Here is a 16,893-nt window from a genome sequence, read left to right as displayed (position 1 = left end):
AGGGCTTTCTTACTATAGGCATATAAATACCCATTCTAAGACACAGAGATTTCATTTTTCTGGTATCTCAAAGAAAAGTAGCCTTGATTATTTGGATTCAATATACAGATTCTGGTATATCCTTCCTAATAGCAGGAATTTGTGAAAAAAAACCATGAGAACATAACTACAGCTATGAAAATATTTTCTTCCCCGTTTAATCTTACAAAGATCATTTTCTACTGATACGTACGAAACAAGATCTGTAGAACTTTGTACAGAAAATTACTGAGGGTGTCCAGTTAGGTTATAGGAAACTAGACAACAGTCTAACTGTTGTTTGCCTGTTCATTCAAGCATTTAATGCACTTTTATTTTTTTTTACAATTCCAATTGAAAATGTAAATCAGAATTGAAACATTAAATTAACGAAAAAAGAATAAATGAAAGACTGCAAGACAGGATTTCTCTTTTACGGAGTGGAATTGAGAGGGGCAAATAACTGTGTTGAGTTATTTATTCTGCAGAAATTTTTTTCATGGATAAGGAATTACAAAATCCTAGATGACTAGACAGTTTATGTGAAACTTTGGGGTCAGCTGCTAATTACTGAAACAGCAGCACGTTGATTCTTGGAGATTGCTCCCAGAGGGAAAAATGGTGTGTAACACTAGCAAAACCTGAATAGCAAAAATCTCGGAGAACAAGATGACCATTACGATGTCAGCAGGTGCAGCAAATCTATTTGATGTATCAGCTATAATCCCTTCAAACCATTTGCTTCTTAGAGATGTGAAAACACAAACGCAAAACCTGTTGGGCTCTGTGTATCTATGCTGCATAATTCACAGGTACTAAGAAACGGAACTTCTGTCAGTGCAACCGCCTGAGTCTTAGAACTAAAACCAGAAAAGCCTTCATAGTAATTTCATTAGAATGAGATAATGATGCAATTTCCAGGAAAATGCTGGAAAATTTGAATCATGGTACTAGTTAACTTTGAGAAATGAAAATTTGCACTGGGTGCTTTGTACTTCTCTGACAGGTAACAGAAGAAACTGAAAAGTTATGTTACGTTTGAGTCAGTCTACATGCCCATCTTAGGTCTGGATGAAATTCTATTCACAAGTATTTTTACTTTAGCATTAAATGCCAGCATAAGCTTTCAGCTTGTTTTGCTCTCTGGAACTTTCAGCGATCTCTTGGCCCATAAAATCTCAAACAAGGTCATATCTCATGAATCCAAACAGTCATATGTAGCACACTGATGCCCAGGTGAAGACCCTTTCTCTTGATTCTAGGGAGGATTTTCGAATTGTATGCTCAAGTTGCGTGGAAGACATTCCTCCAGGCTGCTCAGGCTTTTGAATATTGGTGTGTGTTGCTGGCTTTAGGCAGAAAACTTGATCATCCTTACTAGGGTCTTTGAGACACCCTAAGGGTGCAGGTTGAGGGCTACTTTTTTTTTCTGTCAGCCCAAAGAACCTTTCATAAGGCTTCACTCAAGGTATCACTCTGCTCTGGTCCAATGCCTCTATCAAAATTCTTACATAGGGCAGATGAGGGCATGGAAAATTCTTAACATTCTCTAGTCTTTGGGATGCACACTTCAGTCTTTGGGCAGGACCTGAAGAAGGGCCATTCTTCTGCAGGACTGCTTTAATGTCATTTTTAAGTTCCTGACCTAACATCAAGAAGATTCTACCTATGTTCAAATGTACTTATACAGTAATAGATGCCAGACTATCCTCTGGATCCCTCAAATGTGTCCTATTCCATCTGTTTCTCCTGAGTTTGTTCCATTGTTCCACTCCAAACATTCCAACACCATTAGGAAAATTTGTCAGCCTACCTGATCCTGATCTCGAAGGCCACACATATAGATGAAGGTAGGTAATATTATCATAGTTTTTTACATCCAGAAACAGAAATTGCATGAGATCCTTTCAGTGTCCAGAGATGGTTAATCTGTGCTTCTAAAGCAGCAGTGAAAGCTGCAATCATTACCTATTGTAGGATCAAACCAGCACTGCAGATCTTCACTGCCATAAGCTCTACTAGTGAATTGTTCTCCGAGTGCTGTAATAAGAGTAATCTGTCTTAAGATTTCATCTGTTTCCGTAATGACAGAAAACTTCTCAGGTTCACACTTAGAATCCAGTTATTAAACTTATCATCATCTGCTATATCCTATCAGAAGTTAAGAACTTATTTTAGATTTTGTCTGGGTAGTTTTTGAAGCAGCCTATCATCTTGTGGCCGGTATACAGTTTCTGCTTGACAACTGAACACATTCTAGCACTCATTTGCTCATGAATTAAATAGGGCTAATGAGGTGTGGTGGTCTGATGAATGACAAACTTATAACTTGTTTATAGGAAAAAGAGTATAGACAAGTTAGAAAATCAACTGTTAAATGGTTTTCAAGGTGGGTTTTTTTAACATCTTCATTTTCCATCTCCCTTTTTGGTTTTTAGAGTTTTTCAATTCTGTGTCAGCTTATTCAGTCCAGAAGCATCAGAAACATGGGATAATACACAGTAGGGATTTACCTGTGTTGCTGCCTCAACCTCTGAAAAGACTGCAGCATCACCAAAAGCTAAACAAGTCCTCATCCAGAAATGTAAACTTCCCTTTCTCTTCCCTTGCAAACACATGGTAGAATATGTTATGCTTTATATTCCTATGGTATCTACAACGTAAAATGACCACTCTCAAGATTCCAGTAAACCCGGTCATTCTCAAGTTACATTGTCCAAATAGAAGATTCATTTCTGAGCAACTGATCTGCAAAATCTGCTAGTTTTCTTTTTATAAACCACGCTTATTAATAGAGGATATATCAGCATCTGGACACCAAGTTTGAAAAGCTGTTTTCAGTGGGGAAGCAGAGTAATTCCCTGCCAGAGGAGCAGTTTTTGCTATGAAATCCTATTCCAGTAGCATTTAGAAGATAAAAGTTTTGTGTTCTAAAGCACTCAAAGCACAGAAAAAACTCTATGATCTATAATGAACTCCACCAAATTGACAAAAATGTTAGATTGCACTTTGCAGCACTATACAGGAAGTCCCAAGACTAATTAGTTTCTCTTTTTTATACAATTGGATTTTCACAAATTGTTCTTGCTGTCACAGCTGGCCTTGGGACTATTTACATTTTTTGCATGCATTTGGGCTATCACTTATGTTGAGAGATAGCTATATTCCTTGCACACAAATACCAAAGGAAATTATCACAATCTGAGCAGTTTCAACTCCTGAGGCGTATTTTAATTATAATAGGGATAGCAAAACAATTCCAAGAATTGACTTTTTTTTCCTCCTTAATTGTGGGATTGGCAATGGTCATATTCAGAACTTTTTAATTTTGACTTTTGAATCTTCCTTTTCTTGGTTACCTCTTTTAAGCCTCCCTTATATGCTTTTTATGGCATTAATTCATAGTTTTTATGGCAGTTTGTTAGTAATTTCAAAATATATTTTAGTTGATCTGAAGTTGTCAGATTGCAGGATCATGGTGTGAAAAATTATTAAGTTCTCTGAGTTGTTTTCCTGCAGGAACATCTACCACACAATGTGAAGGAAAACAAGAAGAAAACCTATTTTCTGCCCTCTATACCAAGAAAAATAGGATAGGAAAGGTTGCCTTACTAACTTACTAGTTACATTTCTGAAGGAAACCAGTTCTCTATGAAGTGGATTGTTCATGAGAGCTTCTCATATCTAAGCAATGGCTTTCAGTGTAATTTCAAAGAAGGAAATCTACATCATTTTTTTCCCCCCTCCATAAATTCATCCTTTTCTATAAATGAGAATAACAAATTTATATAAAGAATATAATTATTTCTAACTTATATAATATAATTATTTCTAACTTCTACATAACTGCATAATTTTCCTTCCTGCCTTTTTTAAAAAATAGACTCTTTCTCCTTCCCCTCTCATTTCTTTGTTTTTGCTTCTGTTGCTCTCATAACCTGCTCCCTTTTCATGGTCTTACTTTTTCCAGTCTCCTGAAGGACTTCACCACAGTCTTGCAGGTGAACCTCCAGGGTACAATGCTTTTCAAAAAGCACAACTCCAGCTGACACTTTTTCACAACATTCACCTGGAGAAACTGGCTTCCCATGGCACGGCTGGGTGCACTCTTCGCTAAGTTGAAACCTGGCTGGACAGCTGGGCCCACAGTGTGTTGATGAATGGTGCTACATTGAGTTGGTGGCCTGCCACTAGTGGGGCTCCCCAAGGCTCAGTACTGGGGAAGAGTTCTGTTTAATATTTTTACTGATGATCTGGACATGGGGATCAAGTGTACCCTAAGTCAGTTTGCAGACAAAACCAAGTTGGGTAGGAGTGTTGGTCTGCTGGAGGGTAGGAAGGCTCTGCAGAGGGATCTGAACAGGCTGTTATCAATGGGGTGTTGAAAAGGAGGTGTTGGTCAACAGCTGGCTGAACATGAGCCAGCAGTGTGCCCAGGTGGCCAAGAAGGACAACGGCATCCTGGCCTGTATCAGGAATAGTGTGGCCAACAGGATTAGAGCAGTGATCATCCCCCTCTGTGTTCAGCACTGGTGAGGCCACACCTTGAATCCTGTGTTCAGTTCTGGACCCCTCACTACAAGAAAGACACTGAGGTTGTGGAGCGGGTCTGGAGAAGGGCAACAGAGCTGGGGAAGGGTCTAGAACACAAGTCTTAAGAGGAGCAGCTGAGGGAGCTGGGGTTGTTTAGTCTGGAGAAGAGGAGGCTCAGAGGTGATCTTATCACTCTCTACAACTACCTGAAAGGAGGTTGTAGCCAGGCTGTCTCTTCTGCCAGGTAAGGAGTGATAGGACAAGAGGAAATGGCCTCAAGCTGCACCAGGTGAGGTTCAGGTTGGACATCAGGAAGAATTTTTTCACTGAAAGGGTTGTTGAGTCATGATCCCTAAGGGTATTTAGAAGACATGCAGATTTGGTGCTTGGGGACATGTTTTAGTGATGACCTTGGCAGTGCTGGGTTAGTGGTTGGACTCCATGTTTTTAGAAGTCTTTTCTAACCTAAAAGATTTAATGAAAAAGATGTATCTACCCATTTTGAAATTAAATTTAACTGTGCTTTATGTCATTTTTCAGTCTTAGAGGACAGGGAGCTTTTCTGAGCAAATTGAGAGAATAGGATATTGTATGTCTCTCAGTATCGCATAAACTGAGCAATGACTATAATACTTGAAATCTCTTAGCAATTTAAGGCTTTGAAATTCAAGTACTACTCTCCTCTACAGAATCCTGAATTATGAAATGTCCCCGTGTCACACTGAGATGATCTGCTTTGCTGGGATGGTAAAAATCTAAACAGAGAACATAACCTGTGGTGACCAATGCAACCAAGTCAGACTTTGTTTATGAATGAAAGCATGAACACTTCTAGAAATTTTTTTCTAAATTGAAGCTTAACTTCCTAGTGAGAGGCTCTGATGTCACAGTAAAAAGCACAGAAGGTGAGAGGGTTACATATAAGAGCCAAGAAGAGCCCTGTAGACAGGCAGAGAAATTTACAAAATTTTCATTAGTATCTGAAACAATCTTTCAAAATGTTTCAAATGTACAGGTTGAAGCTGGTTGAACCTGAGAAGCTGGTTGTTTTGCAATATGGGGTAAAAAAATTATTCTTACACTTGGGATTAGGCCACAGCATCAGGTGATGCATGATATCCCAAGCGGGTTTCGCATCTGGTGTCAGCATGGCTTTGTTTTTGTTTCCTGGCACTTACTGCTTTCAGTAATATGCTCATACCAAAGCTGGCAGGTCCTAAACCTTAGTATGGGCTGCTAATCAGCACAGTCACAGAAATTTGCTTTCAAAATTAAATGCTTAAACATGCTATTACCAGAAAATATATGCAAGCAAGTTAAACTGGCATGTAAATCTCCTTTTTAATCAGGATTACTTTATTACTATGCAAGTCAACCCACTATAGATTTACAAAAAATAAGATGGTAACTCCACCCTGCTGCAGGTGTGTTGAACAAGACAGAAAGCAAAGGCAGAAATTTAGATGCAGGCAAGCACTGAACAGTTCTGTTTCCTGGGAGGTACTCCACACAATTTCAGATGTGAGAGACCCCAATTCATTAGGAGACATACCTGACTGTAGCTCTGGATGGCACCTCTGGCCTGACTGCTGCGCGACGGGAGCTGGGCAGCCGCTGTTTCACCCAGGGCAAGAGTCTGGTTGCTGTGGTAGCTGGCTGAGTACTGGAAAGACCCTTCAGGTTTGGAATTGAGCTGGAGTGCACTCTGGGAGAGGAGGCTGGGCCCTGTGAGGACAGGATTTGAGAGCAGTCAGAAAGTCTCACTGAAAGAGCATACCTGTGTCAAGTGAGTCTTGAAATTATCAGATGTATCTGGCTTCAGATTTTCAGTTTTGCTTGTCAGTAATAAAAATCACGTACATTGCTTCGTTTCTTTATCACTCAGTCATCATCATTTTTGTGTTCAAGCAACAGACCATATTTCTTTCTTTGCAAGAAATATATGGTTTAGACTGGTGAAGAAATTCTATGCTTAAACAAACCCAACTGTACTATTTGATAAAGAAATCTTGCTTTTCAACTCACAAGAGTTGATGAGGGCTTTTTCCCCCCTAAGGACAAGCCTTGTTTATTTCACTTAATTATATCCAGTCGTTCTGCTTGGGAAATACTAACTTGTCCCTCCGTGGGACATCTATTACATCTATTGATTACTGCCACTCTGTCCTATACACACAGTGATGTAATACTTTGGTGCCTGTAGGGACGGATGGCAGCCTTTAAAATAATAATTGCTCCTTTCATCATGCAGGACACACCCTGATCTCGGTGAATCTTTGAGGACCGTTTTGTCAGCCTATCTTACCTTCTCCATCACAGCACTGCATGACAGGAGAGCCAAGTGTAGGCAGGGAGCTTAAACTGGGGCTGCCAGACTGAAGGGCATGTCAGGACCACTAACACCAACACTTTCCACAGTTATTTGGTAGTTCTGTGAAACTAAAACCTGTTCTAATATTCATTAAGTTCATGTACAAGTGATTTAGCTTACTGCGTGCCCATAGCAAATTTCCCAATTTTTGCCCTTAGACCATGTATCAGACAGGGAACAGTCTTGTTTTCACGCAGAGATCAAGTGCACCCTCAGCTAATTTGCAGAAGACATCAAGCTGAGTGGTGCAGTTGACATACCTGAAGGATGGGATGCCACCCAGAGGGACCTGGGAAAGTTCAAGGAGTGGGCACATGAGAATTTCATATGCGGTTTAAGATGACCAATGCAAGGTGCTGCATCTGGATCAGGGCAACTCCTGGTATCAATACAGGCTGAGCCAAGAAGGACTTGGGGGTGCTGATGGATGAGAGGCTGGTCATGATACAGCAACGTGAGATCGCAGCTGAGAAAGCCAGTTGTGTCCTGGGCTGCATCCAAAGCAGTGTGGCCAGCAGGTCTAGTAAGGGGATTCTGCCCCTCTACTCTGCTCTGGTGAGATCCCACCTGGAGTGCTGCATCCAGCTCTGGGATTGCCAGCACATAAGGAATATCTGTTGGAGCAAGTCCAGAGGAGGGCCACAAAGATGATCGGAGGGCTAGAGCACCTCTCCTCTGAGGAAAGGCTGAGAGAATTAGGATTGTTCAGTCTGGAAAAGTAAAGGCTTCAGGGTGACCTAATTGTGGTGTTACAGTATCTGAAGGGAATCTACAAGAAAGACTGAGAGAGACTTTTTACAAGGGCATGTAGTAACAGGACAAGGGGGAATTGCTTCACACTGACAGAGTAGGTTCAGATTAGACATTAGTAAGAAATTTGTCCCTGTAAGGGTGGTGAAACTTGGGTACAGGTTGCCCAGAGAAGCTGTGGTTGCCCCATCCACAGAAGTGTTCAAGGCTAGGTTGGATGGGGCTTTGAGCAACCTGGTCTAGTGGTAGGTGTCCCTGTCCACGGCAGGGGGGTTGGAACTAGATGATGTTTAAGGTTCCTTCCAACCCAAACCATTCTGTGATTCTATGATTCTATGATACATGAAGATCTAAATTAAAGAATACCTGCTTAATTCTCTTCTATGTCTCCAGTGATTTTAGTCTCTGCTGTCAGGGCCCAGCAGGTGAAATACAAGAGGAGAGAAAAGGGTTGTACCATGGCCATTGCATGAGTTACAGAGAAGTCTACCTTCAGCCCCACAGGTACATCTACAGCACACTCAGTGTCTCCACAGGGATGACAGATTTATCTTCTGGTTAGCACTAACAAGCTCATGAGAGCACAGAAGGTGACACAAACCTTAAGGGATGTGAAATGATTACGATGATTTTGCTCCTACAGAACATGAGAAAAGTTCAGGTTTACAAAGACTCACGATGGAAAAATTCCAATGAATCTACCACAAATAAGTTCCAGTACATTCCTGATACAAAGGCAAATTTATGACCTTTAAGTCTTTACTATGAGGATCTACAGCTGCTCCAAAAAGATTACTGCTTAGAAAATGTGCCAACAACCCCACCCCCAAAATACATGGAGAGTATTTTTTTCTCTAGCCTGTTTCTCAGATATGGCAGAACCATTATAACTGCTATTTTCCAAAATCCAACCCAAACTGCTCATATTATAAACAAATTGTAGTAGGCTATGTAAAGTAGAAGTGTTTGCATCTAAATGTAGTCTGGGATTATGATACTATTTTACATATCAACACAATTTATACTGTAAAGTCAACTGCATTCATCAGAACATTCCAGATACAGGATAAATTTAGAACATAAGTACTGGTCTCTGTATTTCCTTCAGAAGCACAGAAGGAGGCAGGGCTCCATGTATGCTTGTGAGGTTTGGAAAAATGTATCACATCCACAGAGGAGCTGAATTTAATCCTGCATGGGTGCTTATAAATCCAGCATTTGGTAGCTTTCCATTCCTTGACGCTGCAAATAGGGTTTACAAAGCATTTTCCATTTAACTGGTTTTGTTGCCATTTTTCTTCTTAATTGAAAGAAATTGCTTCACAGATTTTTTTTTTTTAAAGAGCATAAAGAAAATACATGCTTAGTTATAAAATATATCTGTAGGCTTTATTTTAATCTTTTGGATTTTGAGTTTTCACTGAGAATTTGTCTGTGATCAAGTGATGAACAAGATCAAGTTCAGAAAAATTCACAAAAGCATAACTTTCCCATGAGAAGCAAAAGTTGCAGCAAGAAAGCAATTTTTGTGCATGAAAGTGTTTGTACTCATTCTGAAAGTAATTATGCTGTGACATTTCTAAAGCTTAAATAATGATTAAACTATCACATGCTATGAACGCAATATGTTTAAATTTTCATTGCATCTGGCTTTCAAGTGCTGCTTTCCTATTACTGTGGCTCACTAGGGGATTTACATCACCATCTAGAAACACATACATGGGTTCCCTGCTCCATTTAGTTTAAACACTTCCATGCACTTAAAGAAACTTATCCAATCCATTGAAAAAAAAAAACAATGTAAGAAGTTTGGAGCGTATGGTTTTAATTTCACTAAAATACTCTACTGCAGTTTTTATTTTGTACCTTAACAAGCAGTAATGGAAAATTAAAACATATTTGCATTTTAATAATTACAAAGTAATTTGAGAGACACATCCAGATAGATATTTTAAATAAACCTAGAATTTTAAATAAGCCCAAGCAAACACAGAATAGAGTAGTAGCTGCCCACTTCTAAGTATCCAAGTCTAAACTCAGCATACAAACTATAAGATATATTTGAAATCATTCAACATGATCTTGAAAAAAACACAAGTTCCTTTTTCAGGATTTAGGGACTACAAGCAGTCCTGCCTTGTCCGATTCGGAAAAAATTGTTTGCTTTTCTCATTAACATTCTTGAGATTTCAATCTGAAGGTAAAGCCAAACCTTCTGAAAAGCCTGCAGCTCATCTAGAAGAGAAGTTTGTGTCCTTCTATATGCTGATGGCTCTTGACAACAACCTACTATTTCTTTCTGGATAAAATTTAAACTCTGTTGTGTTGGTATAAGAAAGAGTTCATCCAACTATTTTTCATTTGTTTTCAGAATAGTTAAGGCAGATGGAAATTCTCTATTTTCAGCTAGGCACTTGATATCACTAGTTAACTGCTAGCACAATTCAGTCTTAATTGTTCCTTTAATGAGCCATAACTAAATACAAATATTCAATTTAAAACAAACCCTTTTGGCTTCATAAGGTTTAGTGTAGCAGGTATTGATGATTTCCAGTATTGCTTTAAAAATTTGCACTACATTTTGTATCTATTTGGGAGTATGAGGAAGATATAATTACCTGGTTTCCCTTATATTTTTCACCACCACATTAAAAAAAAAAATCTTTTTCTTTGTGAAAGAGTATTAGTGTTGGATTATTCATAGTTGATAGTGCCAATTTTTCACTGATTCAGTTAGTGCCACTGTCCTCCTGCATTCAAATAGTACAGATTAGAGTAAAAATTCAGGAAATAAAGTCAGAGCCATCATACTGCAAGAGACGCTGCTGTGGACTGACTTCAAATGATGGTGCAGGATATAGTAATTAACTTGTCTCCCGTTTGGTGGACAGGTTCTGCAGACAATACCTTCCTCTTCCTCTTAACCTTGAGCAGACCAGTGTGCAAGACTGTTCACCTTGGCCTCTATAACCCAGATCAGTAAGGAGCTTGAGGGAGAGGGAGAGGCTGTGTGTCTAGCTTGTGACACTAAGTGCACTTGAGCTGTGGAAAGCTGCTGGAGCACAGAGAAGACCAGACAAGAAGAAAACAAACAGATGGAGGATATGCCTACATCAGGGGCCAACCCACAATGAAACTTCAGAGGTGATGGAGACCAGAGGACTTTTCAGAGAAGGGAAACAGGAATTTCTTTTGTGGTTTGGAGACCCAGGTGACAGTCATGGCAGGGTTAGAGGAAAATGAATCTGCCATTCAGGCAGGGAGGGGAAGTGCAGACTTCTTGTGAAGCCCTTTTCCTTAGTTTATATTACCCACCCCTCTTACTATCAGTTATGTTGGCTATTATATGGCTATTATTTTTCTATTTCAAAACTTATTATCTTAAGAGATCTGGATGACCTGAGAGTCTTGCACACTTACTTCAAGCCAAACAGGGAAGAGCAGCTGAGGCAGCCCAAGACTCAGCCCTACCCCAAGTTCTGTCACTAAAGAGAGCAGCACTGAAGCCCAGGCTTGCTGTCTTCCTGCCATACTTCATTTGACAAAATAAGCATAGCATGGCATTACACTGAACAGGCTGATTTGTGGCATTTAGTACCCTGCATGTGGCCATAAATGTAACCTGGTGAGCTACAGGCTCCATTACAAACCACAGCAGAAGGAGAGCTCCCATAGCATCTACCAGCTACTGCCAAGGGGGAACAGGGGGAAGCAGGAGCCAAAAGTTCCAGGATGAGCCCCTCGATGAGCAGCTGGGGTTGTTCTGTGCCCAACTCACCCTGTGAGGGACAGGGTACTGTGCTGGCAGTATCCCTTCATGAGCCACTGCTTTTATTTCTGAAAATGCAATGTGCAATGCTGCAATAAGGTGCAGTGTAGCTATTTAAAAAACAAACCAAGGAAGTGAGTGGTCTTAAATGATGAGACTATTATTAATTCAAGGACATCACAGTACCAGCTGATTATGGGAAACTGAAGTGACACAAAGAATCCAGGCTACTATTATCACTCATGCTGACTCAAAAATGAGACAAAAACTGAAATTGTAAAAGTACTTGACCTTTTTATTTTCAACTGCAATATTTTCTTTGGAAACGAAGTATTTTTACCCATCATTTCTGCTCTCTTCAGACCACCTCCACTCCCTTCTTATGTCATGCAGAGGAAAAAAACAACAACCAAACCAACCAAGAAAAAGAATCACAAACTAAAACTTTCATCAGAACAATCCAACTTGTACACTGAAGAAAGGTCCAAAATTTCCATTTTTGCGTGCTATATTCAAATCCATTGGAATATGCTTCTCAATTTCAGAGGAGTCAAATAGTTTTTACGATATCCTAAGTGCACTGAAATGGTGCCTGCTAACAGAGAAAATGTACCAACTAAATGCATAGTATAAAATCAATTTTTAACAAATCCAATGCTGAAAGAGTAGCTATATTATTAGAAATGTTTAGCAGAAACCAACTACATCAGCATCATTGCTACAAATTTTGAGACCACGTTTCTTTCTGCTAGTCCTCCTGCAACAATGGGGGATTCAATGCTCCATGGCATTGCCAAACTTGAAGAGTACAGCACGTAGCTTTCCTTTTCTCACTCGCCTGGAAGCAAGCCCCAGGAGAAACTGGGTGCTCAGCTGTCCACCATGATCCACACCCCAGGCACTGTGATGCCCAAATTAAGCAAAGAAAGGATTATACTGAAAAAAACAAAAAAACCAAACCAAAACAAAATCATCAAAGACCAAACTGCATCAGCACGGTATAGAATTTTGATTCAATGAACAGTCATTAATGCCAATTGAAGCTTAAGTGAGAAATTACAAAAAATAGGCATCAGCACCAACAGTAGTTGAAAAGACAGGGATCTTGGTTGGGAATCAGAGCTGGTGAGTCATCATCATCTTCCCTTTCTTCTGAGCGTAACGACTTGTCTAGTGGACGTGCAAGTAGCAGAGCTCACCTGAATCATAGCCCATAGTGGTCATAAGCAGAAGAGTACTTCATGTTAGAAACCGGGTAGGAACTTGGGCTCTAAGGAGCTTACCAGTGTAAGCAGTTTTCTAAGTTCTGAGAGACTGGTCCAGTACGCTGACAATGATTAGAGATGGGGGGCAAAGAAGCACATCCTATTAAATTCTGCTGTTTGTAATATTAATAGACCATGAGTGAGGTTTTAAAAACACATGATAGAATCATAGAATCATTAATGTTGAAAAAGATCTCCAAGATCATCGAGTCCAACATTTGACCGAACACCACCTTGTCAACTAAAACATAGCACTAAGTGCCACTTCCAGTCGTTTCTTGAATACTTCCAGGCATGGTGACTCCATCACCTTCCTGGGCAGCCTGTTCCAATGCCTTTTCAGAGAAAAAATTCTTCCTGATGTCCAACCTGAACCCCACCTGGTGCAGCTTGAGGCCATTTCATCTTGTCCTATTGCTTGTTGCCTGGGAGAAGATATCATGATGCCCACCTGGCTACTGCCTACTTTTCATGTAGTTGTAGAGAACAATAAGGTCTTCCCTGAGCCTCCTTTTCTCCAGACTAAACAACCCAGCTTTCTCAGCTGCTCCTCAGAGGGTTTGTTCTCTAGACCCTTCACCAGCTCTGCTGCCCTTCTCTGGACTCACTCCAAAACCTTGGTGTCTTTCTTGTAGTGAGGGGCCCAGAACTGATGACAGGACTCGAGGTGCAGCCTCACCAGTGCTGAACGTAGAGCGATGATCACTGCCCTGGTCCTGCTGGCCACACTATTCCTGATCCAGGCCAGGATGCCATTGGCCTTCTTGGCCACCTGGGCACACTGCTAGCTCATGTTCAGCTGGCTGTTGACCATCATCCCCAGGTCCTTTTCCAATGGGCAGCTTTCCAGCCACTCTTACCCCAGCCTTTAGTGCTGCATGGCATTGTTATGACCCAAGTGCAGGACTCGGAACATCACCTTATTGAACCTCATCGATCCAGCCTGTTCAGACCCCTCTGCAGAGCCTTCCTACTCTCCAGCAGATCAGCGTTCCTGTCTAACTTAATGTCATCCCTGAACATATTGAGGGTGCACTTTTCCCTTGTTCAGACCATCGATAGATATTAAACAGAACTGCCCCCAGTACTGCCTTGGAGGACCCCACTAGTGACAGGCTACCAAGTGGATGCAGCACCATTCATCACCACTCTCTGAGTCTGACCATCCATTAAGTTTTTAACCCAGGGAAAAGTGCACCTGTCCAAGACATGGGCTGCCAGTTTCTCCAGAAGAATGTTGTGGTAGACTGCATCAAAGGCTTTACTGAAGTTCAGGTGAACAACATTCACAGCCTTTCCCTCATCCACTGGCCACATCACCTGGTCTTAAAAGGAGATCAGGTTGGTCAGACAGAACTTGCCTTTCCTAAACCTGTGCTGGCTGGGCCTGATCCCCTGTACGAGCCATGTGACTGCACTCAGGATAATCAGTTCCATAATTTTCCCAGCACTGAGGTCAGGCTGACAGGCCTGTAGTTCACTAGATCCTCCTTCTGACCTTTCTTGTAGATAAGCATCACATCGGCCAACCTCCAGTCATCTGGGACCTCCCCAGTTAACTATCGTGATAACTGATGATAAATGATGGAGAATGGCTTGGTGAGCTCTTCTGCCAGTTTCCTCAGTACCCTCAGACCATCCCATGCCCTAGTCTTTTGAGTGTCTAATTGGCACAACAGGTCACTAACAACTTCTTCCTGCATTGCAAGGGATCAATTTTGCTCCCCATCCCTGTCTATCAGCTCAGGAGGCTGGTTGCCCTGAGGATAACTGGTCTTTCTGATAATGACTAATGCAAAGAAGATGTTAAATATCTCAGCCTTTTCCTCGTTCTCGGTGACAATGTTCCCCCCCCCACCAAATACAATAATGGATGGAGATTTTCCTTGGCCCTCCTTTTGTTGTTAATGTATTTATACAAACATTTTTTATTATCTTTTACAGCAGTGGCCAGATTGAGTTCTAGCTGAGCTTTCGCATTTCTGATTTTTCTCTACATGACCAAACAACATCCTTGTACAATTCCTGAGTTGTCCGCCCCTTCTTCCAAAGGTGATAAACTCTCCTTTTTCCCCTGAGTTCCAGCAAAATCTTCCTGTTCAGACAGGCTGGTCTTCTTTCCCACCAGGTCATCTTTCGGCATATAGAGATGACCTGATCCTGAACTATTAAAATTTCTTTCTTAAAGTATGTTCAGCCTTCCTGGACACTTTGTTATTAAGGACAGTTTCTTAAGGGAAACTCTGATAAGATTTAAGTAAAGTCAGCATTTGTGATATGTATTTTTACTTACAGGACAGCAAGTTAAGGTAGTAGGAATGTGGATTACCTCCATTACAAACTCAGAGAACAGCATACTTTTTCTATCTCATATTGTAGTGCCACTGCAGTGTCACAAAGCTAAATAGCCAAATGAATCTGAGATTCTTCTAAAGGATGAACGCACAAAAGAAACAATAGAATTTGCTCCCATGGGGAGATCAGTGACAAGCTACTGCTGGTGTCCACCTGTCAAACATGTGGGCCAGGAGTTGGACTCAATGATCCTTGTGGGTCCCTTCCAATTCAGCATATTCTGATTCTGTGATTCTGTAAAACGTTCCTCCTGTTTCCTAATCCTTAAACTGCAGCATCTTCAAAAATTTTGGCTTCAACAGCATGTAACAACAGCATGTAACACGTGATACTATAGCAATAGTATGGTCAGTCTTCAAAAGAAACAGACAAATAAAAAGCCTGAATTACAAGACAGGACTAATATATTACACTATAGAGAAGAATTTATCATTATCAAAGTATTCAATAATACATTATCTATTAGTTCAGTTCTAAAATAAATACCATATAATGACAAGTTAAATACAACATTATATTATTGCAAGATAAGGGCATGATTAATTCAGTATTCTAAATCTATGCGATAATTACCTCTGAAATGGCTCAAATAATTACACTACAAACAACAGAAACATTTACCTAGTCAGCCCTCATGAGATAATTGCATGCTTCTTACTTGAGTTTTTCATGTGAAGTTACCAACAAAAATATCAGGCAAGTGAAGGGAAAAGGGTTTTTTCCTCTCCTTAAGATTTAAAGTCACTTGGCTTCCGAGGGCAGATTTGCTTTTCCAAGTAAGTAGTAAAGCGGAGCTCTACCATTGTGTAGACTGACCATTTCCATTTGGTCAGTCATCCATTACGATGCCAGTTCTAATTGACAAAGGAAATAGACCAAAACCTGCCCGAACGACCATTTAATTAGCTACCGTACCAATTATAAACAACACTTCACCCACCTTCGATCAACTGACAGAAGTAGTAATGATAAATTATAGAGTAAGTGTAAATAAAGTGTTTTTAATTAGTGTAATTAATCACTTCACACATTCTTTGCTCATTTGGGTAACAGTTGAAAGAAAGCACTAGCAAAACTCCTTTAATGCCCTTTAAACATTCATTTATAGAGTTAATAGGTCGGGGTGCCTCACATCCCAGCGAGAGGAACCACCTCCTAACTCTTAGTATATCCTAATTAAGGACTTCAAATACCAAAAAGTCATCACTTATTGTTTCTTCTGCCTCTCAGGTCATTTAGTTTGAGTGTAAAATATTGATTCCTACCCTACAACCTCCTTTTTTTGTTAGCTCATTAAAGTGTCTCTACTTCTAGTAAGCAGTCACTAACCCATCCTAAAGCTGGGTTCTATTTGTTGCTCAGTTTTGCAAAGGAATGGATGATTTAAAAAAGATGTAATAAAATAAAAAGTCAGGGCAAGTATCTGTAAAGTGGTCAGTCAGTTTCTGAGTGTTTAACTGTATTTAGGATGCTGGAAGAATGCAGGAACCAGACTGAAAGAACAACAAAACTAGAGATACTTTGATGGTAACCTGCCAGTGTCCTTCCACAGTTTTTGACATTAAAGAAGATGTGATGATAGTTAATGACAAGGTGCATGGACCTGTTCCTAGGGGTACTAAATTCTTTGGCATTTCACTGGTACAGCCTGTTTTCTAAGCCCTGCTCCCAGAATTAAGCTGCTCTGTCTGGGACCAGGAGTAAACTTTCTCACCAAATTGGAAGGGTAAGGAACATTTGTTTGTCTGTTTTAAACCCCTCTGTTACACCATGGCCTACTTTTGAGGTAATCTGAAACATTCTTTGAAGAAACTCTCTCTTCCTAAGACGAT

The 16,893-nt window shown here is 40.4% G+C and overlaps 1 protein-coding gene across 6 annotated transcripts in view; it reads right to left on the bottom strand.

Annotated features, from left to right (window-relative positions):
• The window catches only part of CTNND2 (catenin delta 2), a 514,557-nt gene that overhangs the window by 269,304 nt on the left and 228,360 nt on the right, over positions 1-16,893 (bottom strand). For all 6 annotated transcript variants that reach the window (XM_017824127.1, XM_017824125.1, XM_017824130.1 and 3 more), the window contains one exon: positions 6,104-6,276. In XM_017824127.1, the coding sequence (XP_017679616.1) occupies positions 6,104-6,276 (173 nt within the window). The remainder of the gene's footprint in view (positions 1-6,103; positions 6,277-16,893) is intronic.

This window comes from Lepidothrix coronata, unplaced genomic scaffold, assembly GCF_001604755.1.
Source record: "Lepidothrix coronata isolate B3197 unplaced genomic scaffold, Lepidothrix_coronata-1.0 Scaffold109, whole genome shotgun sequence".
Lineage (NCBI taxonomy): Eukaryota > Metazoa > Chordata > Aves > Passeriformes > Pipridae > Lepidothrix > Lepidothrix coronata.
Note: the sequence above shows the minus strand (reverse complement) of the source record. Positions and strands in the feature narration are given on the sequence as shown.